General features: G+C 42.9%; 1 protein-coding gene across 1 annotated transcript in view; it reads right to left on the bottom strand.

Moving 5' to 3' along the window:
• LOC126426843 (actin-binding Rho-activating protein-like) overlaps nt 1-11,343 on the bottom strand; it is a 242,824-nt gene extending 231,481 nt beyond the window's left edge. Inside the window, exon 1 of the mRNA XM_050088862.1 lies at nt 11,138-11,343. Within this exon, the coding sequence (XP_049944819.1) occupies nt 11,138-11,185 (48 nt within the window). The 5' untranslated portion in view covers nt 11,186-11,343. The remainder of the gene's footprint in view (nt 1-11,137) is intronic.
• Nucleotides 11,344-13,283: the final 1,940 nt, after the last annotated feature.

The following is a 13,283-nucleotide window of genomic DNA, read 5'->3' as shown; positions in this document are numbered from 1 at the left end:
CGTACGTAAAGTATACCAGCGGCCATGGGCGAATCCAAGGAGGGGTCGGAGGAGGGGGGGCGGAGAGGGGGGGCAATATGGCAAATTGCGCGCCCCCCCCCCCCCCTCCCTGGTGCGTGACCGATCTTTTTTTTCCGACTGCTTTAGGGGCTGATTACGTCGGCCTATCTAGTATGTTTTACTTGCGGCACCTGCAAACTTATTTAAGAACATCGATGAATGAAAACTGCCTCCTTGGTCTTGCACTTATGCATATTCATTACCAGATTCCTGTAGACTAGAAAAAGTAATTACAAGATTTTCAAAAATTGTTCGTAGAAGGATATAAGAATTTAAGATGTAAGAGCAGTACTGTGAATATACATATTTAATATTAAATTTCATTTTATTTATACTTTTGCATTTTTATTTTATTTCTTATTTTTTACAAGAAGAAAGAAAGAAATTTCTTATTGTTAATATTTACATTCATGAGGAAAAACAGTTTATTATGAGCATAAAATGACGTAATTAACAATATAAGATGATTTCCTGAACACAGTCAAATACCCTATCATAACTTTTCGCAGTCGTATCGTCATTGCTGCGTATAAACACATGCGCGAATTCGATGGCAACATTCTGTCAAATGAAAGCAAATGGTGAACTGATTTCGAAGATTTAAGAATGGAAACAAATGAACATTATCATTTTTATAGATTATTTTACATTAGCAGACAAACACAGAGTTTTTCAAGTGCACATGTCGTATTTGAAGAATATTTTTTGGGTAATACAGTAAGTTATTTCATTAAACACACAGCGCGCGTATAGAGTATTTGTAATTAATGTTTTTGAAGGCAGGTACCAAAAAAATTGCCCCCCCCCCCTCACCGAGATCCAGGATGCGCCCCTGCCAGCGGCAAAGTGCAAAAAATACTTTTGTAAGTAGGCTATGTAGGTTTTTATGTTGGTAACCTCACCTAGTGCTCTGTATGAAAATCACTGGCTGTGCTGTGTGCAGTCTGTGGCTGGTGGGCATTGTTGAAATAGTCGCTATTGTAGTGTTGAGCAGTTGGCTGTTAACAGCGCGTAGCGTTGCGCAGTTGGAGGTGAGCCGCCAGCAGTGGTCGATGTGGGGAGAGAGATGGCGGAGTTTTGAGAGTGGATGATCTGGACGTGTGTCCATCAGAGACAGTAAATTTGTAAGACTGGATGTCATGAACTGATGTATTTATATTATGACTATTGAACACTATTAAGGTAAATACATTGTTTGTTCTTTATCAAAATCTTTCACTTGCTAACTATGCCTATCGGTAGTTGGTGCCTCCAGCAGTTAGAATCTTTTATTTAGCTGGCAGTATTGGCACTCGCTGTGTTGCAGTAGTTCGAGTAATGAAGATTTTTGTGGGGTAAGTGATTCATGAAAGGTATAGGTTGTTGTCAGACAGGGCCATTCTTTTGTAGGGATTATTGAAAGTCAGAGTGCGTTGCGCTAAAAATATTGTGTGTCAGTTTAGTGTTGATCAGAATAGGCAAAGAGAGAAATGTCTGAGTACGTTCAGTTCTGCTCAGCTGTTTGAAAAACAAATAACGTAAGGGGTTTACCAGCACAGTAATTCAATAAATTTTTCTAAGGGGACGTTTCACTTTCACTGTGTGTGATAATATTGGTGATGTCACTAAAGCAGAGTTACTAAAAACAGAGTTTTGTAATTCCTGCACCAAAGAAGACGAAGTAATTATCTCAGAATATGAATCAAGAAAAACTGCCAACATGAGGAACAGAAGTCGACAGGTGTAAAATACCAGGTTAAATCAGTTAATAAATGCAAAGCTTTTGGTCCTTACTGTACAGCAGGATGTCTACCTCAGAGTATGCTGATATAACAGCTCCTTTCATAGTAGTCACGTACAACCGCTAGCTCGTCGAAAGATCCGCACTGAAAGACTGGAAAGTTGCACAGGTCATAGCAATACCCAAGAAAGTAGATAGGAGAAATCTGGCAAACTACACCCATATCCCTAACGCCGACTTGCGGTAGGATTTTAGAACACACACTGTGCTCGAGCACTCTCAATTACCTAGCAGAAAATGACTTATTGACAAACAGTCCACATGAATTCGGAAAACGTGATTCTTATGAAACGCAACTAGCTTTTTATCCCCACGAAGTAATAAGCACTATCGAGAGGGGATTCCGTATTTCTAGATTTCTAGAAGGCTTTATACACCGTTTCTCACAACCAGCTTCTCATCAAATTGATTGGCTATGGAACGTCATCCTAGTTGAGCCATTGGATTCGTGATTTCCTGTCAGAGGGGGCAGAGTCCGTAATAACTGACGGAGGGTCATCGAGTTGGACATAAGTAATATCTGTCGTTCCCCTTTGAAGTGTTATAGTCCATCTGCTCTTCCTGATCTACATAAACGACATAGAAGACAGTATGAGCAGCCCTCTTAGATTATTTGTAGTCGGTATAGTCCCTTACCGTCTCATAAAGCCATCAGAGGATCAAAATGAATTCAAAAATGATTTAGACAATGTACCTCAAAAATGAGATCGACGGGAGGTGCAAAATGGCTAATCAGGAATGACTAGAGGACACCTGCAAGGACGTAGAGGCATATATCACTAGGGGTAAGATAGATACTGCCTACAGGAAAATTAAAGAGACGTTTGGAGGAAAGAGAACCACCTGTATGAATATAAAGAGCTCAGATGGAAAACATGTCCTAAGCAAAAAAGGGTAGGCAGAAAGGTTGAAGGAGTATATAGACAGTTTATACAAGGGCGATGTATACGAGGGCAATATTATGGAAATGGAAGAGGATGTGGATGAAGGTAAAATGGGAGATATGATTCTGTGTGAAGAATTTGACAGAGCACTTCAAGACCTATGTCGAAACAAGGCCCCAGGAGAAGACAACATTCCATTAGAACTATTGATAGCCTTGGGAGAGCATCCCATGACAAAAATCTACCATCTGGTTAGCAAGATGTATGACACAGGCGAAATACGCTCAGACGTCAAGAAGAATATAATAATTCCAATCCCGAAGAAAGCAGGTTTGATAGGTGTGAAAATAACCAAACTATCAGTCTAATCAGTCATGGCTGCAAAATAGTAACACGAATTCTTTACAGACGAATGGAAAAACTGGTAGAAGCCAGCCTTGGGGAAGATCAGTTTGGATTCCACAGAAATGTTGGAACACACAAGGAAATACTGACCCTACTTACCTCAAAAGATGGATTAAGGAAAGGCAAACCTACGTTTCTGAGATTTGTAGACTTAGTGAAAGGTTTTGACAATGTTGACTAGAATATTCTCTTTCAAATTCTGATGGTGGCAGGGGTCAAATACAGCGAGTGAAAGGCTATTTATAATTTGTACAGAAACCAGATGGCAGTTATGAGTCGAGGGGTACGAAAGGGAAGCAGTGGTTGGGAAGGGAGTGAGACAGGGTTGTAGGGTATCCACGATATTATTCAATCTGTATATTGAGCAAGCAGTGAAGAAAACAAAAGAAAAATCTGGATTAGAAATTAAAATCTATGGAGAAAAATAAAATCTTTGAGGTTCGCCGATGACATTGTAATCCTGTCAGAGACAGCAAAGGACTTGCAAGAGCAGTTGAACGGAATGGACAGTGTCTTGAAAGAGCCCGCATCTCGTGGTCGTGCGGTAGCGTTCTCGCTTCCCACGCCCGGGTTCCCGGGTTCGATTCCCGGCGGGGTCAGGGATTTTCTCTGCCTCGTGATGGTTGGGTGTTGTGTGCTGTCCTTAGGTTAGTTAGGTTTAAGTAGTTCTAAGTTCTAGGGGACTTATGACCACAGCAGTTGAGTCCCATAGTGCTCAGAGCCATTTGAACCATTTTTTTGTCTTGAAAGAAGGCTATAAGATGAACATCAACAGGAGTAAAACTAGGATAATGGAATGTAGCCGGATTAAATTTGCTGATGGTGAGGAAATTTGATTAGGAAATGACACACTTACAGCAGTAGATGAGTTTTGCTATTTGTGGAGCAAAATAGCTGATGATGGTCGAAGTAGGGAGGACATAAAACGTAGACTGGGTATGGCAATGAAAGCGTTTCTGAAGAAGGGAAATTTGTTAACATCGAGTATAAAGTATCAGGAAGTCCTTTCTGAAAATATTTGTGTGTAATGTAGCCATAAATGGAAGTGAAACATGGACGATAAATAGTTTAGACAAAAAGAGAATAGAGGCTTTCGAAATGTGGTGCTACAGAAAAATGCTGAAGATAAGATGGGTAGATCATGCAACTAACGAGGAGGTACTCAGTAGACTTGGGGATAAGAGGAATTTGTAGCACAACTTGACTAGAAGAAAGGGATCACCAATTTAGTTCTAGAGGGAAGCGTGGAGGGTAAAAATCGTAGAGGGGGACCGAGAGCAGATTGAGAAGGATGTAGGTTGCAGTAGTTACTCAGAGATGAAGGCTTGCACAGGAAAATGTAGCATGGAGAGCTGCATCAAATCCGTCTCTGGACTGTAGACTGCAACAACAACATCTCTATGGTGCGAAAAATGGAAGTTGACTAAATTATGAAAAGTGTGAATTCAGCCACAGGATTACCAAAAGGAATCCGCTAAATTTCGGGTACATGATAAATCACGCAGATCTAAAGGCTTTATGTTCAACTACATATTTAAGAATCACCATTACGAATAAGTTGAAACGATCACATAGATAATGTTGTGGGGACAGCAAACCAAGGACTGCGATTGTTTTTGGCAGAACACTTAAAAATGTAACAAGTCTGCCAGAGAGACTGCTGGCACCACGCTTTTCCACCTTCAAAATGGCTCTGAGCACTATGGGACTTAACTTCTAAGGTCATCAGTCCCCTAGAACTTAGAACTACTTAAACCTAACTAACCTAAGGACATCACACACATCCATGCCCGAGGCAGGATTCGAACCTGCGACAGTAGCGGTCGCGCGGTTCCAGACTGTAGCGTCTAGAACCGCTCGGCCACACCGGCTAGCCACGACATTGAATTCTGAGATCTTTATTTTTCCTTGTCGCCAGTCAGATCGCATTTGATTTTAACTAACACTTTAAGTATTTTATTGGAGAAACAGCAAGCCCCTCTGAATGATTCTCCATTAGCAGAACTGTGATCATTCTCTACTGTACAATCGTCATCGTTTGCATCTATTTTTTTAACTATATCACTGACCTCTTCCTCCACCCACCACTTAACAATTTAATCAACCTTACGATCGTTAAAACTGACACATTCCTGTGAACACATTTTATGCTCTGCTGAAGGAAACATGTACATAGTTCACGAGCCGGAGTCTAGGATAACTCTACACATGTCAGTACCATGTGTTAGTAACGAGAAAAGAAGGCGATAAGGCAACCAACAACAAAATATTGCCGGCCGGATTGGCCGTGCGGTTCTAGGCGCTACAGTCTGGAACCGCGAGACCGCTGCGGTCGCAGGTTCGAATCCTGCGTCAGGCATGGATGTGTGTGGTGTCCTTAGTTAGGTTTAAGTAGTTCTAAGTTCTATGAGACTCATGACCTCAGAAGTTATGTCCCATAGTGTTCAGAGCCATATTTGAACAAAATATTGTAGAGTGGGCAATTTAAGTAGGGTAGGGGGAGTAAAGTACCGGGTGATCAAAAAGTCAGTATAAATTTGAAAAGTTAATAAACCACGGAATAATGTAGATAGAGAGGTAAAAATTGACACACATTTTTGGAATGACATGGGGTTTTATTAGAACCAGGCGCTCCACCCCATATTGCTAGACGCGTGAAAAATCCCTTCCCTTGCGCGCGTCGTGTGGTGATGATCGTGTGCTCAGCCGCCACTTTCGTCATGCTTGGCCTCCCAGGTCCCCAGACCTCAGTCCGTGCGATTATTGGTTTTGGGGTTACCTGAAATCGCAAGTGTATCGTGATCGACCGACATCTCTAGGGATGCTGAAAGACAACAATGCCTCACCATAACTCCGGACATGCTTTACAGTGCTGTTCACAGCATTATTCCTCGACTACAGCTATTGTCGAGGAATGATGGTGGACACATTGAGCATTTCCTGTAAAGAACATCATCTTTGCTTTGTCTTACTTTGTTATGCTAATTATTGCTATTCTGATCGGATGAAGCGCCATCTGTCGGACATTTTTTGAACGTTTGTATTTTTTTTTTTTTTTTGTTCTAATAAAACCCCATGTCATTCGAAGCATGTGTGTCAATTTGTACCTCTCTATCTACATTATTCCGTGACATATTCAGTTTTCAAATTTATACTGAATTTTTTGATCAGCCGGTAGTATTCCGCCATAACTGACCTTGGAGGATAAAGAGTTCGAAAACTTTCGCGCGGTCAGAGGAACCACACCTCGTGACTTAACCCTTTCGTGGGCAAAATTATTAAGCAGTTTTTTTAAATGAATGGAGAGCAGACAGTAGTTAACAGATAGGTACATTTATCATACAGAATATCAAATTTGCTCCAACTGTGAAAGTGAGGTCACACAAAATGTGGGAAGTATTCTTCCCACTGCCCTTCCTTGGAGTCAAATGACAAAAACAACCTTTTCAATATATGTCATATTTATTTGATAAATTTACTTCTCTTGTTACAATGATTGTTCACAATTACTTGCCATGAAATTTTCTGAAACATGGGTCTATGCAAAGTGGTATTTGACAATATGTACAAACACAGCGAGTGCTCTTTTCCGCAGCTTTGGTACTACAGTGACGGCACGTCCAGTAGGTTTCTCTTAAAATGGGTTGATGCTCCCCTACAGCCACATGACGAAAATCTTCAGGTACTTTACCCCTTTTTGCCAGAAAGACAGATTTTTGTCCACGCCTTTTTCGGGATGAGAAGCCAGCGATCAATTGTCTGGCTAGATGGATCCTGTATGTGAGCTGCTGATGCTGTCCACTTTCTCTTTTACTTATTTTCCACAGGATAAAACTGTTCACTGCAGCAACGTCCACCAGGAAATAAAATATTCTGTGCCACCATTTTACAGAACGTCTGCCAATAGCATACCTTTCTCGTAATTGATCAAACTTATCGACACCACCCATTATTTTGTTGTATTCTGCCACAATTTCAGTACGAGAAATCTCTTTGCTAGTACCATCCTTGATTTTCCTTTTCACTGTGGGTATTTCTCATGGCTCATGAACTCAGGACAGGAAAGTGACTGGACGGTTATCCATCCATTTCACTGCATAAATGGCTCCTTTTGTTTCAAACTGGAATTCTCCTCTTTCCAATTTTCGTTTTCCTTCATAAATTTGGGTAAATCAAAAGTATTTACCTTATACTATAGCTTTGAGGAAAAAAATCACAAAATGTCACGCGAACAGTACAGAAAGGCTCCTCTACAGAGCAACCCTCAGCTATACAATGCCTCTGCGCGAAGGTACAGCAAAAACGGCGGGAACTTCCCATTGGAAGTAGTACCCTATACTGATGATTTTCATGGCTTTGCAGCCGGGTTCCATTGCCCTGACGACAACACGATATTTAGGCGGACCATGTGGCCGCCATCTTCAGGTGATGATTGAGTGCACTATCACGCCGGAACTGAAGAGACCTCATTTTTTTTTCTTTATTGATTTTCAATTCCCCCCGAAGGGGGCGGGCTGGCAGCAGCTTAGTACGTTGCTCTACAGCCTACAGACTTTTTTTTTTTAAAAAAAAAGAAAGAAACAAGGAAAAACAGGCGATAAAATGGTGACTTAAAGTGTAAAATGGCGTAAAAATGCGGAAAGTTAAAACAGAAAGCAAAAGGGGTTGGCAATGTTGATAAAATACACAGGAATCAGACAAGTAACATGGTAGACACACAATTAAAAAACAGGGCGACAGTCTGGTTTCTGTTCGCAAGAGATAAAAAATCACACCCAGTGACAGTATGATGGCTGTCCGCTACACTTCCCAAAAGACCCAACACGGAACACTCACTGAAAAAGCACACATGGTAAAACACTGCACGAAAATGGCGGCACAAATATGGCACTCCCGAGCCAAAGGCAGAAGGGGGGGGGACCTGGGGGAGGGGGAAAAACAAGGAGGGAGGAGAGGAAAAGGGGGGAACCAAGGAGGGAGAGGACTAATAAAGGGGGAGAAGGGCAGACGCGAGAGGCAATGAGAGGAGGCCGAGGAGGGAAATGTAAAAGGACTTGGGGGAGAGAAGGGGACAAAGAGAGGGGAGGTGGGGAAGGAAGAGGATGGAAGGAGGGAGAGGGAGCCCAGGAAAAGGACAGAGGAAAGGAGGGGGAGTGAGGATCAGAGTTGATAGGAGGGATAAATGGAGGGAGAGAGTGCATCATCCAGGAGGGGGTTTATGGAAGCCACCTTGGGAAAGGAGATGTAGGGTGTAGAGGTGCAGGGTAGGGGGGACACAACGGTGAAGATGTGACAGGTGGCGGGGATGGGAGAGGAGAGGAGCAACCAGGGGGGAGGTGGTTCTAAGCGGCGGGAGGTGTAGAGGATGCGAATATGTTCGAGGAATAGCAGCAGATGGGGGAAAGGAATGAGATCATAGAGGATCCGCGTGGGGGAGGAGAGGCGTATACGGAAGGCGAGGCGGAGTGCATGACGCCCAAGGATCCGGAGGGACTTATAGAATTTGGGGGGGGGGGGGGGGGCAAAAGAGACCTCAGATTCTGCGGCTCCTTTATACCGCGGGTACTGGCAGTTGCGCGTGTGTGAGCAACGGAAGAGCTGCCCTCTGTGAGGCGAAGAATTACAGCAGCGCCAGCAGTGAAAACTGTCAAAAGCGAGGAATCGCAGAATTAAAATGCAGCCGGTCGGAAACCAGACCGTTGTTGTTTTATCTGTGATAAAATAGGATTCCACGTCTTACTTAAAGGAAAACATTTACCTCTATTAATAATATCATCAGACAGACGTATTTCAATTGATTCTTTCAATACGCAATCCTAGTAATGGGAAGCCGAGGCAATAATTTGCGTCTCGTTATACGACACATTGTGCCCTTCATTAAGACAGTGTTCAGCAACGGCTGATTTTTCCGGCTGGAGCAGACGTGTATGCCGTTGATGTTCCACACATCGATCTTGAACTGTACGATCAGTCTGTCCAATGTAGGCCTTTCCGCAGTGACAGGGGATCTTGTATACCCCAGGCTTCCTCAGTCCCAAATCATCTTTAACCGATGCCAGAAGGGATCTAGTTTTGGCCAAAGGCATAAGGATGCTTTTAGTATCATACTTCCTGAGTATTCTCGAAATTTTCGAAGAAATACTTCCCACGAAGGGTAAAAAAGCAACTAATTTGGAAGTGTCCACCGTTGGTTCTCGTGGGGGGTCCAAATTGAAAAGATCAGATTTGGCGATCAGAACACCCATTCTGCCTGAAAACAACCTTAAGGTGATCCAACTCCTGTTTCAAGTTATCGGAATCCGAAGCAGCATAAGCCCTCTTGACCAGTGTGCGTAAAACTCCCAAGCATTGATGTTGCGGATGACAACTTGTGGCATGGAGGTAGAGGTCCATATGCGTAGGTCTTCGGTATACACTGTGTCCCAAAGTCCCATATTCTTTCTCATGTACTAAGACATCCAAACAAGGTAATTTGCCATATTTTTCCCCAATTTCCATCGTAAATTTGATTTGTGGATGAAGGCAGTTAAAATGTGATTGTGCACTCAATCATCACCTGAAGATGGCGGCCAGATGGTCCGCCGAAATATCGCGTTGTCGTCAGGAGGATGGAACCCGGCTGCAAACCCGTGAAAATCATCAGTATTTCATATGCCGGGAAAATCTACGTTATCACAGTACCCTACACTGTTCACTAGGTGGTAGCACCGTACAGAGGGGGGAACTGTGAATCCCACGGGACTAGTGTAAGACGTGTATATTTCTATTGTCTACTGTCAAACCACAATTTATGAAAGATGTTTATATTATATCAATAGGATTAAGTAGGAATAATTAATATTTGTCATGTTGGAAATAACTGTGGTAGCAGGGAATATCTGCACCAAAGTATTGTTGATATAACTTTAAAAAGGGCGGGAGGACCCGCATACGGATACATTTTAAGAAAAGAGCGGGAAAGGCCGCGCATTGATACATTTTGTAATGGTAGCGGGCATTGTCTGCACCAGAAAGCATTGTTGGCGTGAGAGACAACAATTTAGCGTTCGTAGGAAGTCAGTAGTAAGCGAGAAGTGAAGCGAGTCGGTAGCAGGTCTGAAGCGAGAGGTTGAGAGGAGCGGTGTGCCTGCAAGCCACCAGCTGTGGTTTACAAGAGATTATAAACGGATGTACAGAGACATCAGCTAACTATTATCATAAGAGGAACTAATATTATTGAATTAATTTTTTTAGAAACTCTAGACTACTGAAGGAATGTTTGCGCATCGCTAGTTGTAAGATTATTGTAAAAAGTAAGTCCCATTTGAACGTTTGTAAAATCATTTCATTCAGAATATAATTAACTTTTGCCAGCAATACTGCATTCCTAATTATAATCCATCCCAAAAACCATCAACGTGAAACTTTGCAAAATTTTATTGTTGTCAAGAAAAAGTTTAACTATGAATTACGTAACTTCAGTCAAATTAATTAAAGAATAACGTCAACTTTGCTACTAAAGAATAACGTCAGCTTTGGTAATAAATAGAGCCACTTATTATGAAAGCCCACTAGCGGCTAATAGAGTGTATTAAAACAGAGTAAGTATATTCATGTTGCAGTTCGATGTAGCTGTCAGATGGCGATCCAGTAACAGTAAAAAAGGTAATGAACAGTTTTGGGTTATTGCAGGTAAGGACTGAGGGCTACACGACGACGACACATTGTATGTTTCGTCGAAATAATCAGAAAATCACTTTTAATAAGCAGCAATTAAATTTGTATGAGGAGATTGAGAAAGAGAATAAATTTCAAAGGGAAGATTTCATTTGTTATTATTAAGCAAGAGATACAAATCCTAAGAAAAGGTTTCACAGTTTATTGTAAAATGGAAGGTTGCGTAGTAACAAAAGAGATATAGTGGAGTCGGGAAGGTTTCACTAGGAGCGTGTTCATTGTAGTGGGAAGCATGTTTCCCACGGTTCACGAAAGGGTTAAGGGTTAATGAACGGAAGCGATGACGACTCACCAAGCGCGCCATGTTCTCCAGCTCCGGGTGGTGTTCGTCGTCATCCATGACTCGCTCGTCTTCAGCGGCCTCTGGAGACTCCAGCCGCTGCCTCGGCGCAGGTGTGACGCACACTAACACGCTACACCCCCCCGCACGGACCAGCAGCAGGTGTACCGCCAGAGTCTGCTGCGCCGTGTCTGTTTTGACCACAGCTGCCGCGAGTTAAATGCGGCGCGGGACTGCTGCCCGAAAAAACACTCCCCCCCCTTTCCCCTCCGCTCCCCCACTCTCCACCCCCCCCCCCCCCCCCCGCGCTTACTCTAATCTGCCGGCCGTGCTATAGCAGCGCGCACAATGCTAGACTGGGTGCCCCCACTCCACTCCACCGGGCGGCGTCTATAAATACCACGCTCCGCGCCGCTGCAGGCGCAGCCGCCCTAATGAACGGAGAAGCGACGTGACGCGCCGAGCCGCGAACTTCCGGACGCTTCGCCGGTTAACCAACCGCGCGGACTCTACACTCGCCGGCCGCATTTAGCGCGAAAGCGCGCTTCGCGTGCGCCTACGCTAATCCGCCCAAATTAATAACGACCGCCATGTTAGGCGAGGTGCGGCGCGGCAGCTAAAGATACCCGCTACTCTCATCGCGACAGCTCGAGCATCGGCTACGTCCGTTGTACGCACGTCTGCGGCCGGGAATCGTGAAATTTGCTGGAACTCCCTGTACTGGTTGATAGGACAGCTTGGCTGTGGAAGTGGAAGGGTAGCCCACAACATAGACAACAGTATTCACAATTACAAGCAGCCAAGCTTTAATGATCTTCCAGCAATAAAGGCTCTTAACAAATCTGAATTAAACAAGGACATATAAACTTGGTTACAAACATATGTTGACCTTCAACCATTGAATAACACCGATCAAGAATTACCAATCAATAAAACGTAGATAATGGACTGCTTTACAAGAATGCTGAAATTAAAATCATGAAAGCTAAGTTACAAATTTTATGTTAAGCTTCAACAGGTGAATAACCCCAATAAATAATTCTCGTTTAAATGAAACATAGATAGGAAACTGCCTTACCAAAATGCTTGAATTGTGTAAAATCATGAACAGCTGAGTTACAACTTTTCTCACAAACTACTTAGGAATTTACAGCAAATAAACAAGTTTGATCTGGTTAACCAGACACTTTAATAGGATTTGTCGACCTGGAAAAAGCGTTCGACAATATAAAATGGTGCAAGCTGTTCGAGATTCTGAAAAAAGTAGGGGTAAGCTATAGGGAGAGACGGGTCATATACAATATGTACAACAACGAGGGAATAATAAGAGTGGACGATCAAGAACGAAGTGCTCGTATTAAGAACGGTATAAGACAAGGCTGTAGCCTTTCGCCCCTACTCTTCAATCTGTACATCGAGGAAGCAATGATGGAAATAAAAGAAAGGTTCAGGAGTGGAATTAAAATACAAGGTGAAAGGATATCAATGATACGATTCGCTGATGACATTGCTATCCTGAGTGAAAGTGAAGAAGAATTAAATGATCTGCTGAACGGAATGAACAGTCTAATGAGTACACAGTATGGTTTGAGAGTAAATCGGAGAAAAACGAAGGTAATGAGAAGTAGTAGAAATGAGAACAGCGAGAAACTTAACATCAGGATTGATCGTCACGAAGTCAATGAAGTTAAGGAATTCTGCTACCTAGGCAGTAAAATAACCAATGACGGACGGAGCAAGGAGGACATCAAAAGCAGACTCGCTATGGCAAAAAAGGCATTTCTGGCCAAGAGAAGTCTACTAATATCAAATACCGGCCTTAATTTTAGGAAGAAATTTCTGAGGATGTACGTCTGGAGTACAGCATTGTATGGTAGTGAAACATGGACTGTGGGAAAACCGGAACAGAAGAGAATCGAAGCATTTGAGATGTGGTGCTGTAGACGAATGTTGAAAATTAGGTGGACTGATAAGGTAAGGAATGAGGAGGTTCTACACAGAATCTGAGAGGAAAGGAATATGTGGAAAACACTGATAAGGAGAAAGGACAGGATGATAGGACATCTGCTAAGACATGAGGGAATGACTTCCATGGTACTAGAGGGAGCTGTAGAGGGCAAAAACTGTAGAGGAAGACAGAGATTGGAATACGTCAAGC

The sequence above is a fragment of the Schistocerca serialis genome, chromosome 11, assembly GCF_023864345.2.
Source record: "Schistocerca serialis cubense isolate TAMUIC-IGC-003099 chromosome 11, iqSchSeri2.2, whole genome shotgun sequence".
Taxonomy (NCBI): Eukaryota; Metazoa; Arthropoda; class Insecta; order Orthoptera; family Acrididae; genus Schistocerca; species Schistocerca serialis.
The sequence above is the reverse complement of the archived record's forward strand: the minus strand, read 5'-3'. Positions and strand labels throughout refer to the sequence as shown.